This window comes from Ylistrum balloti, unplaced genomic scaffold (genome assembly GCF_031769215.1).
Source record: "Ylistrum balloti isolate Yb309-2 unplaced genomic scaffold, AGI_CSIRO_Ybal_v1 Utg369646, whole genome shotgun sequence".
Taxonomy (NCBI): domain Eukaryota; kingdom Metazoa; phylum Mollusca; class Bivalvia; order Pectinida; family Pectinidae; genus Ylistrum; species Ylistrum balloti.
The window spans coordinates 1,095,963-1,118,610 of record NW_026781904.1 but is presented as its reverse complement, the minus strand read 5'-3'; the positions used below and the strand labels follow the sequence as shown (position 1 = coordinate 1,118,610).

The 22,648-nt window shown below is 35.8% G+C and overlaps 1 protein-coding gene across 2 annotated transcripts; it reads right to left on the bottom strand.

Annotated features, from left to right (window-relative positions):
- Nucleotides 1-2,998: 2,998 nt before the first annotated feature.
- LOC132555446 (protein RER1-like) lies at nucleotides 2,999-22,605 on the bottom strand. 2 transcript variants are annotated; one of them, XM_060219799.1, is made up of 7 exons: nucleotides 22,485-22,605; nucleotides 21,369-21,467; nucleotides 20,569-20,673; nucleotides 20,044-20,146; nucleotides 19,127-19,205; nucleotides 16,238-16,373; nucleotides 2,999-7,189 (listed from the first exon to the last, which is right to left on the bottom strand). In XM_060219799.1, the coding sequence occupies exons 2-7, from the start codon at nucleotides 21,441-21,443 to the stop codon at nucleotides 7,100-7,102; spliced, it is 588 nt and encodes a 195-aa protein (XP_060075782.1). In that variant the 5' UTR covers nucleotides 21,444-21,467; nucleotides 22,485-22,605; the 3' UTR covers nucleotides 2,999-7,099. The 2 variants fall into 2 exon arrangements, with proteins under 2 accessions (XP_060075782.1, XP_060075788.1); XM_060219805.1 differs by having other exon boundaries at nucleotides 19,127-19,202.
- Nucleotides 22,606-22,648: the final 43 nt, after the last annotated feature.

Below are 22,648 nucleotides of genomic sequence, written 5' to 3'. Positions count from 1 at the left end.
TTAATTTCGAACTTGTGATGTCAAACATCAACAGTACATTATTGGGTTATCAGTGTTTGTAAATGTAAGCCAATCAATCGATACCGTATCGATTGGGGGACACGTCTTCTAACTTACCAACCAGTACAGGTATCGTAAGGACGTAGTTCAAGATGTATTATAGAAATGTTTACATATCGTTGATACCGTGTTAAAACACACAATGCACACAGTAGATAACCTATGAAGTGGTAACGTGGGATTTCAGAGGCGAATAAATTCAAGTCTGATTTTCATTAAACGTAAAGGAGTCAAAGTTTTGATGTTAATTAAGATAACAAATACAATGAAGGAATGTTAGTTTTGTTCTCTTTTGGTTTTTGTTTTGTTTTGTTTTTACTCAATACAGTACGTGTAAATATAACTTAAACGTGTTTAAGCGTACGGATTTGTACGTGGTTCAATCGAATTTAGTGAGATGGGTCGGGGTGAGAGGGTTTCCCAATGGGAATTATCCGGAGGCAATACACATAGGGATAAGAATTGGATCTTTAGTAAGTTTTCATTTCATGAGAGATTCTGTGAAAAATAAGTATGAATATAAGATTGTTTTTGCGAGCCTTGGCGACAAAACTCCGAAGCAAATTAAGTGGCAGTATCATCGGAATGTTCAGTCAGTGACGCAACTCTAACGCGGTAGCTATCATCAGAACGTCGAGTGTCAGTGACGAAACTCTAACGCGGTAGCTATCATCAGAACGTCGAGTGTCAGTGACGAAACTCTAACGCGGTAGCTATCATCAGAGCGTCGAGTGTCAGTGACGAAACTCTAACGCGGTAGCTATCATCAGAACGTCGAGTGTCAGTGACGAAACTCTAACGCGGTAGCTATCATCAGAACGTCGAGTGTCAGTGACGCAACTCTAACGCGGTAGCTATCATCAGAACGTCGAGTGTCAGTGACGCAACTCTAACGCGGTAGCTATCATCAGAACGTCGAGTGTCAGTGACGAAACTCTAACGCGGTAGCTATCATCAGAACGTCGAGTGTCAGTGACGCAACTCTAACGCGGTAGCTATCATCAGAACGTCGAGTGTCAGTGACGAAACTCTAACGCGGTAGCTATCATCAGAACGTCGAGTGTCAGTGACGAAACTCTAACGCGGTAGCTATCATCAGAACGTCGAGTGTCAGTGACGAAACTCTAACGCGGTAGCTATCATCAGAACGTCGAGTGTCAGTGACGAAACTCTAACGCGGTAGCTATCATCAGAACGTCGAGTGTCAGTGACGCAACTCTAACGCGGTAGCTATCATCAGAACGTCGAGTGTCAGTGACGAAACTCTAACGCGGTAGCTATCATCAGAACGTCGAGTGTCAGTGACGAAACTCTAACGCGGTAGCTATCATCAGAACGTCGAGTGTCAGTGACGCAACTCTAACGCGGTAGCTATCATCAGAACGTCGAGTGTCAGTGACGAAACTCTAACGCGGTAGCTATCATCAGAACGTCGAGTGTCAGTGACGAAACTCTAACGCGGTAGCTATCATCAGAACGTCCAGTGTCAGTGACGCAACTCTAACGCGGTAGCTATCATCAGAACGTCGAGTGTCAGTGACGAAACTCTAACGCGGTAGCTATCATCAGAACGTCGAGTGTCAGTGACGAAACTCTAACGCGGTAGCTATCATCAGAACGTCGAGTGTCAGTGACGAAACTCTAACGCGGTAGCTATCATCAGAACGTCGAGTGTCAGTGACGAAACTCTAACGCGGTAGCTATCGTCAGAGCGTCGAGTGTCAGTGACGAAACTCTAACGCGGTAGCTATCATCAGAACGTCGAGTGTCAGTGACGAAACTCTAACGCGGTAGCTATCATCAGAACGTCCAGTGTCAGTGACGAAACTCTAACGCGGTAGCTATCATCAGAACGTCGAGTGTCAGTGACGAAACTCTAACGCGGTAGCCATCATCAGAACGTCGAGTGTCAGTGACAAAACTCTAACGCGGTAGCTATCATCAGAACGTCGAGTGTCAGTGACGAAACTCTAACGCGGTAGCTATCATCAGAACGTCCAGTGTCAGTGACGAAACTCTAACGCGGTAGCTATCATCAGAACGTCGAGTGTCAGTGACGAAACTCTAACGCGGTAGCCATCATCAGAACGTCGAGTGTCAGTGACAAAACTCTAACGCGGTAGCCATCATCAGAACGTGAGTGTCAGTGACAAAACTCTAACGCGGTAGCCATAATCAGAAAGTCGTGTGTACGTGACGAAACACTAACGCGGTAGCTATCATCAGAACGTCGAGTGTCAATGACGAAACTCTAACGCGGTAGCTATCATCAGGACGTCGAGTGTCGGTGACAAAACTCTAACGCGGTAGCCATAATCAGAAAGTCGTGTGTACGTGACGAAACACTAACGCGGTAGCTATCATCAGAACGTCGAGTGTCAATGACGAAACTCTAACGCGGTAGCTATCATCAGAACGTGGAGTGTCAGTGACGAAACTCTAACGCGGTAGCTATCATCAGAACGTCGTGTGTACGTGACGAAACTCTAACGCGGTAGCTATCATCAGAACGTCGTGTGTCAGTGACGAAACTCTAACGCGGTAGCTATCATTGTTGCAGAAACCATAGTTGGTGTCCGTGTCCAATGACCAACAATTGCAGATATTTTTGGGTGTTGGATCCTTGGTAACGGTTAGTTGGAGAAAGCATATTTCGATGTTTTATACTGGTGATCCAGTCAGATTTGACATCATATCGTGGGTTTGTATTAAATGAGACTGTCATTGGGATACAGGATAATTCATTACATTACCGATAACGGGCAGTTGGAAAATCTAGATCGTTAAACACTCCCATTTATCTAAAGCAATGAATGAAGACCACGCCCCCATACCACGTGCCACCAAGTTCTCACTTTGGTTGAATCTGAATTTTTTTTTGTTATGCCGGATTATTTTTCAATTAGATTTTAGTATATAAATAATAAACCAACAATCAAAAAGTTATGAACTTTTATTCTTCATATTCAAATAACATTCATCTCTTGTGATTAAATGACGGAACACATTTAAATAAATATTTTTTGAACATCCTGCACAGAAAGGGAAATATTTTAAAATGCACGATGTATTTCAACATGAAATTCGAATAGGTATATATACATACAGTCCTTTTAATAACGACATCCCTGTAGTGTCAGCAGTATCCTGATGGGTGAAATAGTGAAAGGCAAAACTGAAATCACTGGACATGTGATAAAATAAGTAATTTTATAATTTGTATATTTATATACATATGCTATATATAAGATATGACTTTTCCTGTCTTTTGTGTATTGTTATTTTTACGCTAGAAGTAACAAGCATTCTGATTATTGCTGTAGCAATACACGTCTCATACTGGCCCCACAAGCTAGAAAACGATGATCTAAAAATAGTAAGTGACCTTGACCCTACAGCACTGACGCTCACCCTTGTTTAAGACTGTTTGATCCTTAATAAGCGTGTGTAGTTTGACGAGGAATTAAGCGACTAGGTTGCTGACAAATTTTTACATAGGCAGGACAGGAAAACTACAGCCCATCTGTCCCCTACAGTTTCACTAATATGAATATGGTTATCAACTATAAAGTCTTCTTGAAAATGAAGAATCACTAGTACAACACCGGCATGAATGTGATACTGCTGTTTTTTTTCTGTCTACAACACCTAAAACCTCTCACCAAGTTCTAAGACAAGTGGCTGACAAAAAAACTAGCAATGGATTTCAAATCTTCTCACTTTCTGTTATCTGTAACAAAGACTACTCCACCATTTTAACTTTCTGAGAAATTTAAATGAAGATACAATAATAATTTATTAATGCAAACATTTCACTTAAGAATGTACTCTCCCCCTCCAAAGTTCAGAAAAAAGCTTTTTTCTCCTATGTTCAATCTTTTCGCTATCAGATACCAAGTCTCTGACCAGTTGTATGAGTATTGCTATGATGCACCAGCTGCCAAATCATCCATGAAACAACACTAATTCATACAACAGAATAAATGTTTGATTCTTTAAGGATATACTTTATGATCAGCCTATCACAACAGGACATTGGTCCATGTCTAGATATCCATATCATTTAAAATTTGGTATGGTATCATAATTTTTCACATATCAAAACCTTTAATATGTCCTTTTACACACAAAGTTGTTCAGGAGGACTTAAAGTAGTAAACTGTACACCAGGATACTTTCACCTATCCACACATAATGCTATATTACCAACAACAACACCATTCATTTTATGTTTTATAAATTAACTTTTGTTATACAGTTAATTTTGTCCTCTTCTCATTGGACAAAAAAATGGCAACAGTTAAACAGTTTACAGTCATCATGTACTTAACTATTCATGTTTGTCATTCACATTTTCGTATCTGTTCAGTCACCTCCTGACAATGGACACATTTTTTAAAAGTTTTAAAATTTATACAGGATAAACATCCCCCATGTATTTAACACAAAGACAGTAACTCAAATATAAAACACAAATAATATTTAATTAATACCTTTTTTAAAGAAATATTCCCATATAAATTAAATCAACGTTTCTCCAGTGCCATTCATATTCCTATCAAACTTCTGATGCATGCAGTATAACCAAAACATCACAGTATAACCATTTTTTTTTTTAATTTCACGAGAAGTTTGCCTATTAAAAAAAGCTAAGATTACTTTTTGTCAATGGAGGATTTCTCAAAAATAAATATTATAATTTGGAAAATGATATACATAATACAATGCATGTTTTAAACGTCTGAAGACAGGAAAACTAATCCCCATTCATAAGGAGTCTGTTTGTAGATAAATCTTTTGTTCCACATCAACATAAAATTGATGAGGTAGTTTTAGAAAGTACCTAGGGTAAAAAGTCTGAGTAGATCTGACTAATTTAGTAACTTCATTTGCTGCTGGATTAATTTCACAAGAACATTTAAATAATTACCAGAAATTTCTTCCTCAAACTTTTCAAGGGTTAAAAATTCAAAATGCCATTACACAAAACAAGTCGGACTACTGATGAAAATAAATAAAGTTTTGCTGATTTTCAGTTCATTTCTAATACTGATTTCTGTCGATCCTGCTTGGATCTGAAACCTTATGAAATACTGGATATTACTTCTAAATGTACACATTCTGAAATGAGACTTGAATTGAACTACAGTCTTGAAGATAAAACATAATTATGATAAAAAATCAAGAAATTATAATTCATTCATTCGGAAATCAAGTGAAGCTTTAAAAATGACGATAGTCACATATATATATATATCAATACATATTCATCTACAAATCCACCATACAAACTCTACAATATGATACATGTGTTCAACTCTCATGATACATTTACGTGTAGACATCATCAGAAGGACTAGATCGTAATCATTTCTGACAGACACAAAAACTTGCATGCCATTAAGTCATAACTGATCTCCGCAGAGGACTATTACAAAATTTGTTGATAAAGAAAACCATTTTTACAACCATTCTGGGAAAAACTTGAAAGCTTGAAAATCAAAGAATACATTACTCTGAGCAAAACAGAAAGCATAGCATAAACAAGGCAAGATAATGTTTAGGTAATGCTTGTGAAGAATGAAGATTTCACCCAGAAAATTTCACAAGGGCATGTTTATGTCAAATCTAAACTAAAATAACTGCCCTATTATCTATCTGTTATAAAAAGAGTGAAGACCATTTGGTTCAAGTTTCAATGAGATTGAATAAGTCAACCATCCAGGTTTTGTTAATTTGATTGACTTAGGATGATAGGAGTGAGCCAGGGTAAAGTGAATCAAACGTAAATCCAAATAAATCTTACTAGTGCAACTCATGCACTTTCAGGGTTTCCATTGATGTCAAAATTTGGGAGCAAGAGTAAATATTTTGAAACATTTCTGTAAATAAAGAACTAAAAAATAGACTGTAACCAGAACAAGATGATTTGGGGGTAAAAACCTCTGCAGGGAGTAAACAGGAATGTTGAAATTGAAAGTAAATATAACCCAGAGTGTAATTTACCTCCTTAGGGATATATAGTGATCCAATGAAACAAATTTCAAAATTTGGATAATGCACTTTATTAGTCTACCGTCCATGAATCCTATTCAAATTGATTTCATCTGGGTCTGAAGAATGTTTTTGAAATTCAGCCATTCTGAGGCTCCAGTCCTGACTAAGTCTGAAACATTAACAATAGACCTGCTTCACTCACATGTTATTCAATGTTAAGTAAAAATAGAATCAGTGTTACTATCACAAACATATTGACATGCACACTATAGGCATTCAAAGTTGGCATCTGATGAATTTTAACCAATTTCAAAACAAACAGCTTTTAAAACTTGATTCTATACAGTGACAGTTAGGACCTAGATTATAGGCAAATGCCATTTTTCCTCCTCAAAATTTGTTGTGCTTTTACCTAGAAACAGTTTTCCAAAAAAAAATATCATGCTTTTTCACCTTTTGGTAAGACAAAAGAAGTTGTTTAATGGTATTAACAAATTTGACCCCTATGACCCTTATATAAGGGCCAATGTAATTTCTCTTTACCAGTTTTTTGGGGGTTCATCCTAGAAACCTATTACCGGTACTTAAGAATCATGCTTTTGCACCTTTAAGTTAGACAGAAGAAGTCATTTAAAGGTTTTATCAAAATTAATCCATGTGACCTTGAATAAATGTTAAGGTCATTTCTTTTCGCAAACTTTGTCAGGCTTCATCCCAGCAACCCACAAACCAAATATAAGGACATCTGGTTTGCTGTTTTCGAGAATAAGTGGTATAAATGGAAAAGTTGACACCGTAGGGATGATGCGTCACAGCATAAGTTCACTTGGCTTTTCGGTCCAGACGAGCTAAAACTAATGTCTTGAAACAATTGTAGTATACCATGTATTTGTAGTGAATCAAGTACTCTAGTTAGTCCTTCTACACATCATTTTTTTCATTCAAAGACACAATCATTGGCTCCTTTAATAAAAAAGTTTAGAGTCTGTAGTTTCACACACAGCATTTATATATAAATGTTTCTCTCACTGCATCACACATCTTAGGAAGAAACCACCTTCCCACTATCTTCTTTCCCAGCATATTTCTTCTTTCCATGTGAAAATGGTATGTATCTGTATTTAATCATATGCTGGAAGAGAAAAGAAAAGATATAAACATTGACATTTATTAGAAAAAAATAATTTTACAAAATTTTGTTTCATAGAAATCTGGAAAAGTCATGAACGGATCCCAAGCACATTTGATTATTTCTATAAATAGTAACAGTGACATTAACTTCGTATCTGAGCCTTGAAGCCAAACCAGATTTATACACATACCATACTGTGTATAACCTTTTCATAAAAATATTACCAAGTTCCCTTCAATACAAGGTCATTTGAATTTTCAAATAGAACACTAGCCTTGCCTTAAAAATTTTCTCGGAATATAAACATGTATCAGGTACACCTGTTGTAAAAGACTTTTGCATAAAGCATTATCACAGTTATGTAGAGAAACAAGTTGTATTCTTATTACAATCAATCAGAAATGTTGAGACAGCAAAGCGACATGACAAGGTTAACAATATGTGTCCCAGCCTCCCAACAATAGGTTTTCTTTCCCATTTGACTTAAATCCTTTATCAAATTAAGTAATACCTAAGTAGTACAACACAGGTTATAGTGTTTTCATTAATTTTCCATTATCAGAAATCAAATCTGATTAAATTGCAGGTTCTACTTCTCAATTACACTCAGCATTAGGATTTGACAACGTCCCACAAAGGGTCGTGTTCTGGTGATCTTTGTACTTTGTACTTTTACCAAGGCAAATGGTCTTATTGACAACTTCATCAGCAGCAAGACATTTTGTCTCAGTACCTAGATCAATCTGATTGAATGTCAGTCCTAATTCCTGATCTGTTACACTCTGCATATGAACGAGAATGGACCTGCATTTGAATCAGACTGACATGTAAATATGCTCTAGCTTTTGTCAACATGTTGTGACAAAATGATCAATGCATGATTATATAGGATAATGTAAGCTATCCTGGGTACTTTGATTCCGAATGTTTTACAAGATTTGGTATGCCATGATTTGACTGTGTAATGTGAAAGTTCATGACCCTTTTGGATACTATCAGATCCTATGCAGAGAATATTAAAGCATGAAGTAAGACCTGAATTTAATCCACTTGTAATAAATCTTTGTATTAAAGTCCATCATTAATATCAAACAACATGGGCATGAATATCATGAGGTTAACAGAGTAAAATACTGCTTAAGTTACATTTCTGTAGATTATGAGGTATTCCACAACTTCCTGATTAACAGAAAGTAGTGTAAACTACCAACACATCATTTCTGTAGCACAAGTTCTACACCCAAATGTTTATTATAACAAGCATATGGGCTCTAGGTTGTGCATTTAGTGTGTAATGAAACATATATTTCAGTATACACTGTAGTGGAATGAATAGAAGGGGAGACTAAAACCTTGTTCAATACAACAATAGGGGGAGGTAATTCCTAAAATATTCCAGTATACTAGAACAGAGGCAGTATTTACTCAAATATTTTGGTATACTAGAACAGAGGCAGTATTTCCTCAAATATTTTAGTATACTAGAACAGAGGCAGTATTTCCTCAAATATTTTGGTATACTAGAACAGAGGCAGTATTTCCTCAAATATTTTGGTATACTAGAACAGAGGCAGTATTTACTCAAATATTCCGGTATACTAGAACACAGGCAGTATTTCCTCAAATATTTTGGTATACTAGAACACAGGCAGTATTTCCTCAAATATTTTAGTATACTAGAACAGAGGCAGTATTTCCTCAAATATTTTAGTATACTAGAACAGAGGCAGTATTTCCTCAAATATTTTGGTATACTAGAACAGAGGCAGTATTTCCTCAAATATTCCAGTATACTAGAACAGAGGCAGTATTTCCTCAAATATTCCAGTAAATTAGGAAAAAGGCAGTATTTCCTCAAATATCCCAGTAATTTGGGAAAGGGGAAGTTGTTCCTTAAATATTCCAGTATACTAGAACAGAGTCAGTAGTAAATCAAATATTCCAGAAAATGCATATAGTGTCTTAAATAACATGGTATACTAAAATAGGTGCAGAAATCACCAGAACCAAATATATTGTGTTAAACAAGAACTTGAAGAATACCTTAACTATACCAAGAAACTGGAAATAGAGTGTATAACCTTGACTAACATATTTTAACATGTATGATTTTACAAAGTCAAAATACTATAGATCAATGTTTATTTAGTTTCACCTCTGTAGATAGAGTTTAAGAGTGTTTTGTGAGGTATTCCATAACTTCCTGTGTAACAGAAAATTGTGTAAACTACCAGCACATTATTTCTGTAGCACAAGTTCTACACCCAAATGTTTATTATAACAAACATATGGGCTCTAGGTTGTGCATTTAGTGAGTAATTCCTCAAATATTCTGATATACTAGAGCTGAGGCAGTAGTACCACAAATGTTCCAGAATAAATGAACATAAATCTTAACTTTATATAGTTTACAACAATTATGAAACAAGTTATTTCAACTTATACTAATCACACTTGTTGACCTAGATGTAAGCGTGAGAGGGGTCTTATTGTGGGAGGAAACCGGAATACACAGGGAAAACCCACGCAGTCAGGTAGGTGACGCCTTTACCTTTTCACATCCGTTCTTGGAATTGAACCATGGACAACTAGGTGAAAGGCAGGTGTGTTACCACTGCGCCATCTGACCACCCATATCAAAAATAATATGGTAAACTAGATCAGGGACAGAAATCAAATTAAAACAAGAGGCCCATGGGCCTTAACGGTCATCTGACAAAAAGCAAGCCAAACCTAGAAAGTGGGTTGAGGTCATTCATTTGAACAAACTTGGTAGCCTCTCCTCCAAGCATCTTACAGGCCCAATATCAGCACTCATGGACTTTTGCTTGTTGAGAAGAAGTCGTTTGTTATTTTAACATATTTGACCCCTGTGACCTTGAAAGTGGGTTGAGGTCATTCATTTGAATAAACTTGGTAGCCTTTCCTCCCAGCATGCTACAGACCCAATATCGGCACTCATAGACTTTTGCTTATTGAGATGAAGTCCTTTGTATATTTTAACATATTTGACCCCTGTGACCTTGAAAGTGGGCCAAGGTCATTCATTTGAACAAACTTTGTAGGGCTCCATGCCAGCATGCTATGGGCCAAGTATTAGCCCCCTAGGCCTTCTAGTATTTGAGAAGAAGTTATTTAAAGATTTTGACATATTTGACCCCTGCGACCTTGAAAGTTGTTCAAGGTCATTCATTTAAATAAACTTGGTAGCCTTTCCTCCCAGCATGCTACAGACCCAATATCGGCACTCATAGACTTTTGCTTATTGAGATGAAGTCCTTTGTATATTTTAACATATTTGACCCCTGTGACCTTGAAAGTGGGCCAAGGTCATTCATTTGAACAAACTTTGTAGGGCTCCATGCCAGCATGCTATGGGCCAAGTATTAGCCCCCTAGGCCTTCTAGTATTTGAGAAGAAGTTATTTAAAGATTTTGACATATTTGACCCCTGTGACCTTGAAAGTTGTTCAAGGTCATTCATTTAAACAAACTTGATAGCCCTTCATCCCAGCATGCCACAGGCACAATATCAGCAATCTGAGCCTTTTGGTTATTGAGAAGAAGTTGTTTAAAGATTTTAACATATTTGACCCCTGTGACCTTGAAAGTTGTTCAAGGTCATTCATTTAAACAAACTTGATAGCCCTTCATCCCAGCATGCCACAGGCACAATATCAGCAATCTGAGCCTTTTGGTTATTGAGAAGAAGTTGTTTAAAGATTTTAACATATTTGACCCCTGTGACCTTTAAAGTGGGTCAAGGTCATTCATTTGAACAAACTTGGTAGTCCTTCATCCCAGCATGTCACAGGCCCAATATCTACACTCTGAGCCTTTTGGTTAATGAGAAGAAGTTGTTTAAAGATTTTAACATATTTGACCCCTGTGACCTTTAAAGTGGGTCAAGGTCATTCATTTGAACAAACTTGGTAGAGCTCCATGCCAGTATCCTCTGTGCCAAGTATTAGCCCCCTAGACCTTCTAGTATTTGAGAAGAAGTCGTTTGAATGAAAAGTTTACGGACGGCGCACGGCGGATGACGACGGACGAAGCATGATGACTATAGGTCATCGGACCCTTCGGGTCAGATGACCTAATAATGAAGATCAATGTTTATTCAGTGTCACCTCTGTAGATAGAGTTTTAGAGAGTGTTATGTGAGGTATTCAATAACTTTATGTGTAACAGAAAGTAGTGTAAACTACCAGCACATCATTTCTGTAGCACAAGTTCTACACCCAAATGTTTATTATAACAAGCATATGGGCTCTAGGTTGTGCATTTAGTGAGTAATTCCTCAAATATTCTGATATACTAGAGCTGAGGCAGTAGTTCCTCAAATTTTCCAGTATAAATGAATATGAATTTTAAATTAATTTTTTTCAACAATTGCGAAACAAGTTATTTCAACTTATACTAATCACTCTTGTTGGCCCGGATGTAAGCGTGCTAGGGATCTTATTGTGGGAGGAAACCCGAGTACCCGGGGAAACCTCTTTCCTTTTCACATCCATTCCGGGAATTGAACCCCGGACAACTAGGTGAGAGGCCATTGTGTTACCACTGCACCATCTGACCACCCATATTAAAAATAATATGGTAAACTAGATCAGGGGCAGAAATCAAATTAAAATAATGAAGATCAATGTTTAGTAAGTTCCAACTCTGTTGATTGAATTCAGGAGTGTTATGTGAGGTATTCAATAACTTCCTGTGTAACAGAAAGTAGTGTAAACTACCAGCACATCATTTCTGTAGCACAAGTTCTACACCCAAATGTTTATTATAACAAGCATATGGGCTCTAGGTTGTGCATTTAGTGTGTTAAGAAACATATATTTAGTACACACCACAGCAGAATGAATAGAGGGGATATTAAACCTAGTGTAATACAATAGGGGGAGCTAATTCCTAAAATATTCCAGTGTACTAGAACAGAGACAGCAGTTCCTCAAATATTCCAGTAAATAAATAACGAAAGTGGCAGTAGTTCCTCAAATATTTTGGTGTACTAGAACAGAGGTATGAAAGTTGTTCCTAAGATATTCCAGTATACTAGGACAGATTTAGTAGCTCCTTATGATTCCAGTTCACTAGGGTAGAGGCAGTGGTACCTTAATTTTACCAAAACAACTGGAATTGAGTCTACAAAACTAACCTTCATATTTTCATATGTGTACTACTCTAAACTGATGAATTCTCCCCTAAAACAACTTGATTGGAAACAAATTTAAAAAAGAAGCAATAACTGTAATAGAGAGGTTGTAGACCCTGACTTTGGTACACTACACATGGTCTTAGTATGAGCCATACATACGCCATGTTGCAGTATCCTAGTTTCCATGCAATGAAGCTATGTCCTAGACACAGAAAAAGGGGCAATAACTCTGTCATTATAGAGCTGTGGAAAATGGATTTAGTACACTGCACATCACCATATGATGACCATTGTATACAGCAAGTGTCAGGGTCCTGGTTTCATCTGTGGGCAAATTTATGCTCTGGACACAAAAGAATGGACAGACAAAACAAAAAATATATGCTACTCCAAATGTTTTCAGGGAGCTTACAAAGTGAAATGTTTATATAGTTTCAACACTGTAGAAAGAGTTTTAGAGAGTGTCTTGTGAGGTATTCAATAACTTCCTGTGTAACAGAAAATTGTGTAAACAACCAGCACATCATTTCTGTAGCACAAGTTCTACACCCAAATGTTTATTATAACAAGCATATGGGCTCTAGGTTGTGCATTTAGTGTGTAATGAAACATATATTTCTGTATACACTGTAGTGGAATGAATAGAAGGGGAGACTAAAACCTGGTTCAATACAACAATAGGGGGAGGTAATTCCTAGTATACTAGAACAGAGGCAGTATTTCCTCAAATATTTTGGTATACTAGAACAGAGGCAGTATTTCCTCAAATATTTTGGTATACTAGAACACAGGCAGTATTTCCTCAAATATTTTGGTATACTAGAACAGAGGCAGTATTTACTCAAATATTTTAGTATACTAGAACAGAGGCAGTATTTACTCAAATATTCCGGTGTACTAGAACAGAGGCAGTATTTCCTCAAATATTTTGGTATACTAGAACAGAGGCAGTATTTCCTCAAATATTTTGGTATACTAGAACAGAGGCAGTATTTCCTCAAATATTCTGGTGTACTAGAACAGAGGCAGTATTTACTCAAATATTTTGGTATACTAGAACAGAGGCAGTATTTCCTCAAATATTTTGGTATACTAGAACAGAGGCAGTATTTACTCAAATATTTTGGTATACTAGAACAGAGGCAGTATTTCCTCAAATATTTTGGTATACTAGAACAGAGGCAGTATTTCCTCAAATATTTTGGTATACTAGAACAGAGGCAGTATTTCCTCAAATATTTTGGTATACTAGAACACAGGCAGTATTTCCTCAAATATTTTGGTATACTAGAACACAGGCAGTATTTCCTCAAATATTTTGGTATACTAGAACAGAGACAGTATTTCCTCAAATATTTTGGTATACTAGAACAGAGGCAGTATTTCCTCAAATATTTTGGTATACTAGAACAGAGGCAGTATTTCCTCAAATATTTTGGTATACTAGAACAGAGGCAGTATTTCCTCAAATATTTTGGTATACTAGAACAGAGACAGTATTTCCTCAAATATTTTGGTATACTAGAACAGAGGCAGTATTTCCTCAAATATTTTGGTATACTTTAGTATACTAGAACAGTATTTCCTCAAATATTTTGATACTAGAACAGAGGCAGTATTTCCTCAAATATTTTAGTATACTAGAACAGAGGCAGTATTTCCTCAAATATTTTAGTATACTAGAACAGAGGCAGTATTTACTCAAATATTTTAGTATACTAGAACAGAGGCAGTATTTCCTCAAATATTTTGGTATACTAGAACACAGGCAGTATTTCCTCAAATATTTTTGAGAACAGAGGCAGTAAATATTTTGGTATACTAGAACAGAGGCAGTATTTCCTCAAATATTTTGAGGCAGTATTTCCTCAAATATTTTGGTATACTAGAACAGAGGCAGTATTTCCTCAAATATTTTGGTATACTAGAACAGAGGCAGTATTTCCTCAAATATTTTAGTATACTAGAACAGAGGCAGTATTTCCTCAAATATTTTGGTATACTAGAACAGAGGCAGTATTTCCTCAAATATTTTGGTATACTAGAACAGAGGCAGTATTTCCTCAAATATTTTGGTATACTAGAACAGAGGCAGTATTTCCTCAAATATTTTAGTATACTAGAACAGAGGCAGTATTTCCTCAAATATTTTGGTATACTAGAACAGAGGCAGTATTTCGTCAAATATTTTAGTATACTAGAACAGAGGCAGTCCTCAAATATTTTGGTATACTAGAACAGAGGCAGTATTTCCTCAAATATTCCGGTATACTAGAACAGAGGCAGTATTTCCTCAAATATTTTAGTATACTAGAACAGAGGCAGTATTTTCAAATATTTTGGTATACTAGAACAGAGGCAGTATTTCCTCAAATATTTTGGTATACTAGAACAGAGGCAGTATTTCCTCAAATATTTTGGTATACTAGAACAGAGGCAGTATTTCCTCAAATATTTTGGTATACTAGAACAGAGGCAGTATTTCCTCAAATATTTTGGTATATTAGAACAGAGGCAGTATTTCCTCAAATATTTTGGTATACTAGAACAGAGGCAGTATTTCCTCAAATATTTTGGTATACTAGAACACAGGCAGTATTTCCTCAAATATTTTGGTATACTAGAACAGAGGCAGTATTTCCTCAAATATTTTGGTATACTAGAACACAGGCAGTATTTCCTCAAATATTTTGGTATACTAGAACAGAGGCAGTATTTACTCAAATATTTTGGTATACTAGAACACAGGCAGTATTTCCTCAAATATTTTGGTATACTAGAACAGAGACAGTATTTCCTCAAATATTTTGGTATACTAGAACAGAGGCAGTATTTCCTCAAATATTTTAGTATACTAGAACAGAGGCAGTATTTCCTCAAATATTTTGGTATACTAGAACAGAGGCAGTATTTCCTCAAATATTTTAGTATACTAGAACAGAGGCAGTATTTCCTCAAATATTTTGGTATACTAGAACAGAGGCAGTATTTACTCAAATATTTTAGTATACTAGAACAGAGGCAGTATTTCCTCAAATATTTTGGTATACTAGAACAGAGGCAGTATTTCCTCAAATATTTTGGTATACTAGAACAGAGGCAGTATTTCCTCAAATATTTTAGTATACTAGAACAGAGGCAGTATTTCCTCAAATATTTTGGTATACTAGAACAGAGGCAGTATTTCCTCAAATATTTTGGTATACTAGAACAGAGGCAGTATTTCCTCAAATATTTTGGTATACTAGAACAGAGGCAGTATTTCCTCAAATATTTTGGAACAGAGGCAGTATTTCCTCAAATATTTTGGTATACTAGAACAGAGGCAGTATTTCCTCAAATATTTTGGTATACTAGAACAGAGGCAGTATTTCCTCAAATATTTTGGTATACTAGAACAGAGGCAGTATTTCCTCAAATATTTTGGTATACTAGAACAGAGACAGTATTTCCTCAAATATTTTGGTATACTAGAACAGAGGCAGTATTTCCTCAAATATTCCGGTGTACTAGAACAGAGGCAGTATTTCCTCAAATATTCCGGTGTACTAGAACAGAGGCAGTATTTCCTCAAATATTCCGGTGTACTAGAACAGAGGCAGTATTTCCTCAAATATTCCGGTGTACTAGAGCAGAGGCAGTATTTTCTAGGAATATACAAACTTGCAGCTGTACTTCCATATCCCATAAGGATCAATGTAACATAAGTCTTTAAAACAAATGTTAATTGGTCATCATCAAAGAGGTTAGGGCTAAATCATCTAAAAACATTCTATTGTTGACATTTGGGAAAAAACCTACTTATAAATAACAATATATTCAACACAAACAGATATATGTATGTGACTTTTGTATATGAAGCTTACATGTGAAAATATTCATACTTACTTTTATCTGTCTTTTCATTGTTATGACAAACAGAATTATAAAGTACATCACAAGTATTGGCCAAAACACTGGGATATTGAATGCTTCGAAAAATGTGCAAAACATTGCTATAGAGATGGCTTTCGTAGTGGAATACCTGAATGAAAAATAAAAAATCATACTTATACAAAAATACAAAAGATAGTACATTATCATCAGGTCATGTAAATTTAGAGGTTTTTGTCCTACTATCATCTCTAACATTAATTTGACCAACACTTAGAAAATTAATATGTACATATTATACATGAATAATGTAAAACTCTGTCTTCTCATAACGACATAACTCATAGCATTTAAAAGTGTGCAACAATTATCTAATTATTTGCAAGGTGTAAATAATAAACATAAAATCCAGACAATTATATGTTTACCTTATGAGACACCTACAAATCTATTTTGGGTAAACAATTTTATATTGGTGTGTTGTGTGATGTAACAGTAGTGTTGGTGTTGAGTGATGTTACAGTAGTATTGGTGTGTTGTGTGATGTTACAGTAGTGTTGGTGTGTTGTGTGATGTTACAGTAGTGTTGGTGTGTGATGTTACACTAGTGTTAGTGTGTTGTGTGATGTTACAGTAGTGTTGGTGTGTTGTGTGATGTAACAGTAGTGTTGGTGTTGAGTGATGTTACAGTAGTATTGGTGTGTTGTGTGATGTTACAGTAGTGTTGGTGTGTTGTGTGATGTTACAGTAGTGTTGGTGTGTGATGTTACGGTAGTGTTGGTGTGTTTTGTGATGTTACAGTAGTGTTGGTGTGTTGTGTTACAGTAGTGTTGGTGTGTGATGTTACAGTAGTGTTGGTGTGTTTTGTGATGTTACAGTAGTATTGGTGTGTTGTGTGATGTTACAGTAGTGTTGGTGTGTTGTGTGATGTTACAGTAGTGTTGGTGTGTGATGTTACGGTAGTGTTGGTGTGTTTTGTGATGTTACAGTAGTGTTGGTGTGTTGTGTTACAGTAGTGTTGGTGTGTGATGTTACAGTAGTGTTGGTGTGTTTTGTGATGTTACAGTAGTGTTGGTGTGTGATGTTACAGTAGTGTTGGTGTGTTGTGTGATGTTACAGTAGTGTTGGTGTGTTGTGTGATGTTACAGTAGTGTTGGTGTGTTATGTGATGTTACAGTAGTGTTGGTGTGTGATGTTACAGTAGTGTTGGTGCGTTTTGTGATGTTACAATAGTGTTAGTGTGTTTTGTGATGTTACAGTAGTGTTGGTGTGTTGTGTGATATTACAGTAGTGTTGGTGTGTGATGTTACAGTAGTGTTGGTGTGTGATGTTACAATAGTGTTGGTGTGTTTTGTGATGTTACAGTAGTGTTGGTGTGTTGTGTGATGTTACAGTAGTGTTGGTGTGTGATGTTACAGTAGTGTTGGTGTTGAGTGATGTTACAGTAGTATTGGTGTGTTGTGTGATGTTACAGTAGTGTTGGTGTGTTGTGTGATGTTACAGTAGTGTGATGTTACAGTAGTGTTGGTGTGTTGTGTGATGTTGTGTGATGTGTTACAGTAGTGTTGGTGTGTTATGTGATGTTACAGTAGTGTTGGTGTGTGACAGTAGTAGTGTTGGTGTGTTGTGTGATTTTACAGTAGTGTTGGTGTGTTTTGTGATTTTACAGTAGTGTTGGTGTGTTGTGTGATGTTACAGTAGTGTTGGTGTGTGTGATGTTACAGTAGTGTTGGTGTGTGATGTTACAGTTTTGTGATGTTACAGTAGTGTTGGTGTGTTTTGTGATGTTACAGTAGTGTTGGTGTGTTGTGTGATATTACAGTAGTGTTGGTGTGTTGTGTGATGTTACAGTAGTGTTGGTGTGTGATGTTACAGTAGTGTTGGTGTTGTGTGATGTTACAGTAGTGTTGGTGTGTTTTGTGATGTTACAGTAGTTTTGGTGTGTTGTGTGATATTACAGTAGTGTTGGTGTGTTTTGTGATATTACAGTAGTGTTGTGTGATGTTACACTAGTGTTAGTGTGTTGTGTGCTGTTACAGTAGTGTTAGTGTGTTGTGTGATGTTACACTAGTGTTAGTGTGTTGTGTGATGTTACAGTAGTGTTGGTGTGTTTTGTGATGTTACAGTAGTGTTGGTGTTGTGTGATGTTACAGTAGTGTTGGTGTTTTGTGATGTTACAGTAGTGTTGGTGTGTTGTGTGATGTTACAGTAGTGTTGGTGTGTGATATTACAGTAGTGTTGGTGTGTTTTGTGATATTACAGTAGTGTTGTGTGATGTTACAGTAGTGTTGGTGTGTTGTGTGATGTTACAGTAGTGTTGGTGTTGTGTGATGTTACAGTAGTGTTAGTGTGTTGTGTGATGTTACAGTAGATTTGGTGTGATTTGTGATGTTACAGTAGTGTTGGTGTGTTGTGTGATGTTACACTAGTGTTAGTGTGTTGTGTGATGTTACAGTAGTGTTGGTGTTGTGTGATGTTACAGTAGTGTTGGTGTTGTGTGATGTTACAGTAGTGTTGGTGTTTTGTGATGTTACAGTAGTGTTGGTGTGTTGTGTGATGTTACAGTAGTGTTGGTGTGTGATGTTACAGTAGTGTTGGTGTTGTGTGATGTTACAGTAGTGTTGGTGTGTTTTGTGATGTTACAGTAGTGTTGGTGTGTTGTGTGATATTACAGTAGTGTTGGTGTGTTTTGTGATGTTACAGTAGTGTTGGTGTGTTTTGTGATGTTACAGTAGTGTTGGTGTGTTGTGTGATGTTACAGTAGTGTTGGTGTTGTGTGATGTTACAGTAGTGTTGGTGTTGTGTGATGTTACAGTAGTGTTGGTGTGTTGTGTGATAAGAGCATTGACAAAAGTACTAAACAAAGAGCAGAAATGTTAAAGCATACATTTAAAATATACATACCAAAATTTGAATTCTGGTAATCTTCGCATAAATGGTTTGAATTCTTCATTAGCTCTAGTAGGAAGTGATGGGCCATCTTCTGAAACATAAATTACATCATGATTATATACTACATTCATATTTTATCTATATTTAGTTTAAGTGTTTAATTGAATTTCTTTCCTCAATACATAATTATTCAGATGAATGAAACTGACCATATAAAGACATGATCATATGCAAGGTTCAACGTAAGTGTCTAGGTTGGCTACATGTTTATTGTTACAACCACAACTTACCAGGACATTAAAATATCAAAAAATAATTCAAACCAGAAAATCTGAACTTTAGATAAGCAGGACACTTTTTAAAAAGCATGCAAATGAATATCATAATGAAACACTTTCAATAAAATGTAAAGAAGAAGTAGTTTAACAAAGATACAAAAGCATGACCTAAGGCAGGTATGTATATATTCAGAAGGATTGAAACAGGAAGTCACTTTTATTTTTGTATGAAATAGATACAAAATGGTGCATTCTGGGAGGATTTGGTAATACATATATTACTTCTGTTACAATATAAGTATGAAAAAAGACTGAGCTTAATACAATCAGAATAACAAAATTCTCATAAGTAATGTTAATCAGTGAGGACAAGGGGAAATTGTAAGTATAAAATCGGGAATTTTGTGAATAAAATTGGGAGTTCATTTTTCATTTAAATGAACAGAAAACCATAAATGCAAGCAAAAAAATCTATATGGTTCCCTGTCTAGACAATTACAATTGGATCACAAACAATTATTTGATGTCCTATTTTCAGTTCTAGGAATCTCTTTCCAAAGTACTTTTGATTCCTACACGACCTCACTCAAGGTTTTCAGTCCAATAGTACAATTGTAATATGTTACAACCTGAATCATTGTTAAATCTTACCTGCATCATCCTCAACCAATGCTGGGTCAACTTGAGGAGTGAGAAAGGCCAGGAACATGTTCAGTAAATATATCCCTAGTGCATATGTTACTATATACCAGCCCTGTAAGGAAGCAAAAGAAACATGTGTCATTATTCCTGACTGAATATCTAACTCTGAACAAGACAATAAACACGTGTCCTTGTTTCTAACTGAATATCTAAATCTGAACAAGACATCTTTAGTGTAGTAGCTCTTGATCAATAGCATTAACAAATTTTCATATGTCTAAGGGTTGCAAACAGTCTCATGACCAAACAGGCATTGAACACATTTATACTACCAGTGCCAATGACCTTTAGAATTCTCAGATAGACATGCAGGGTTACAACAAACACAGATTTTATATAAGATTCCTGATATGCATAAGTAGATCAAAGTGGAAACCTACTGTTGAAATTTTACACATATACAGACTGTGTTGGGTTTTCATCAGTAACCTATAATTAATTTCTGAAGCCAACGGCCTGACATGTAACACTTACCTGCAGTAAGATGACTCTCACACAATAAGCCAAAGACAGTAAAATTGTTGAAATCCATCGTACGCCTGTATGTGGTGTAGTTCTATCCAAGTTACTTTGATAAACCTGAAAAACAAAAACTCAAAGCTCATGATTCAAAACTAACAATCAACTACAGATAATGCTTCCAATCACTGTAGTAGTTATGATTAAAAACAAGAGTATCAATGAAGATGATGATTGCTCCCCAAAACAATTTTATTGGACACAAAATTTTAACAAAGGGCAATAACTCTGTAACTGAGGGGTCAAGGGCCTTGAATGCGATACATGGAGCATCATCTAATTACAACCAATGTATGACATACATAAAAGGGCAGGAGACGGATGAACAGACAAGATTGCAACTACATGCTCCACTGAAAAATTTACCAGGAGCATAAAAATATATAAATATATCATGACAAAACTCAAGATATTGATTACCAGCAATATCCCCCACTCACAGAATTACATTTTAGATGTACGATATTACAATGCAAAAAAGTAAATATACTCTTTATGAAATTTATGATATTTATGAAAAAATCCCACTGAGTAACAGCATCTTAGTTGTGTAGAACAACACTTATATATTTTCATAAATCTTACAGTCCAAATAATTACATAGCACATGATTTCTAAAATATGGACTGTCCAATTCTTCTTGGTAAGAAACAGATTGAAAATTCCTGATATATAAACAGCTGATTGTTGGACAAAACTTTACAACAAAATTTACAGAAATGGACTAGACATTGACAAAAAGCATATTTTGTTACCGTTCCTATCTGTCTGAAGAACTGACGAACAGGGTTTTGAGGCGGAGGTGCTGCCAATCCATCCGATTCAGCCATTTTGTAAGGAACTGTACAGTGAACCTGTGAAATACAAAATTACAATCAATAATCTCACTTTTACAATCTCTTCATGTCTGCCCACATTATACAATAATGCATTTCTAACGTGGATGAAACACTTTAATGCAGGAGCTGTAAATAATTTTCACTTATTTTGATACCCATGAATTTTCCCACAACATTAAAACAAATGATCATGTCCATGTTTGGAACAGAGCGTGTTTTTTTTTTTTACTGAACAGCCCATTAAACTTGATACAACGTAGATGACCCCAATAGTCATAATTTTTATATTCTGATGTGCTGTAAGTGTTATGCGTTATTACAGTCTAATGAAAAAATAAGCCTGACTCAGCACTCAGACCACAATTATGGAAAGATGTTGTCTTTTTCAAAGGCATGCTGCTGAGGAAGTGAAAGGTGTGCTCTTTACCTACAAGATTTCCACACAGGGTATATCTCATAATACACAAGTGAAATTATTCTTAAAACTTTTGTTTTGTTTACATTTGCATTGGTAGTCTGTTCTTGTAATTGTCATATATACCTGTAGTCTCTTCGAGAGACGATCTAATAAGGCTAATTAATCTGCTGAATCATTTGTTGACATTAATGTAAGCAATTTTGTTTATTATAAATTGAAAAGTTGTTCTAAATAACGCGTTTGTATATTATCGTCGTTTTCAGCACATGAGTTTGTTCCTAACTGAGGAGTAATAATGATTTATGGAGTAATATATACTATCTATTGATTCCTGATGCCTCAAAATAATTTTAATATTATCACAAGTATTCATTAAGCAGAAACAAGCCCTCGTTGTTTTACGGTTAAAACACATTAAACGTTTTAGCATTCCCGACACTAAAATAAAAGACAAACTATTACTACCGAATCAATTGAAAAGCGACAGAAATAAACAAATGTACGTGTCGTTTATAACAGAAAGATATATGCAAAGGAATGTCGACGAGATCCGAAACTAACCTACCAAAGCACCGGCAAAGGTTTTTCACGGGAATGAAAATAGTTCAACAGACCTGTTCGTTCTAATAATGAATAAGATAGCCGGAGTTAACAGTCCATCAGTAAACCAGTGTCCAAAACGTTGTAACTGTGATGTAAAAAGACAAACTTTGAGCTAGCCACGTTGCAGACCTCCTGACGAATCAATGGATGCTTTGACATATCCGGTTGAGCATGC

Coding starts and splice junctions, on each gene's coding strand:
- LOC132555446 (XM_060219799.1), bottom strand. CDS start 21,443: ATGGCTGAATCGGATGGATTGGCAGCACCTCCGCCTCAAAACCCTGTT. Junction 19,206..20,043: donor ATTGGTTGAGGATGATGCAG/GTAAGATTTAAC, acceptor TTTATGTTTCAG/AAGATGGCCCATCACTTCCT. Junction 16,374..19,126: donor TTACCAGAATTCAAATTTTG/GTATGTATATTT, acceptor TTTTTCATTCAG/GTATTCCACTACGAAAGCCA.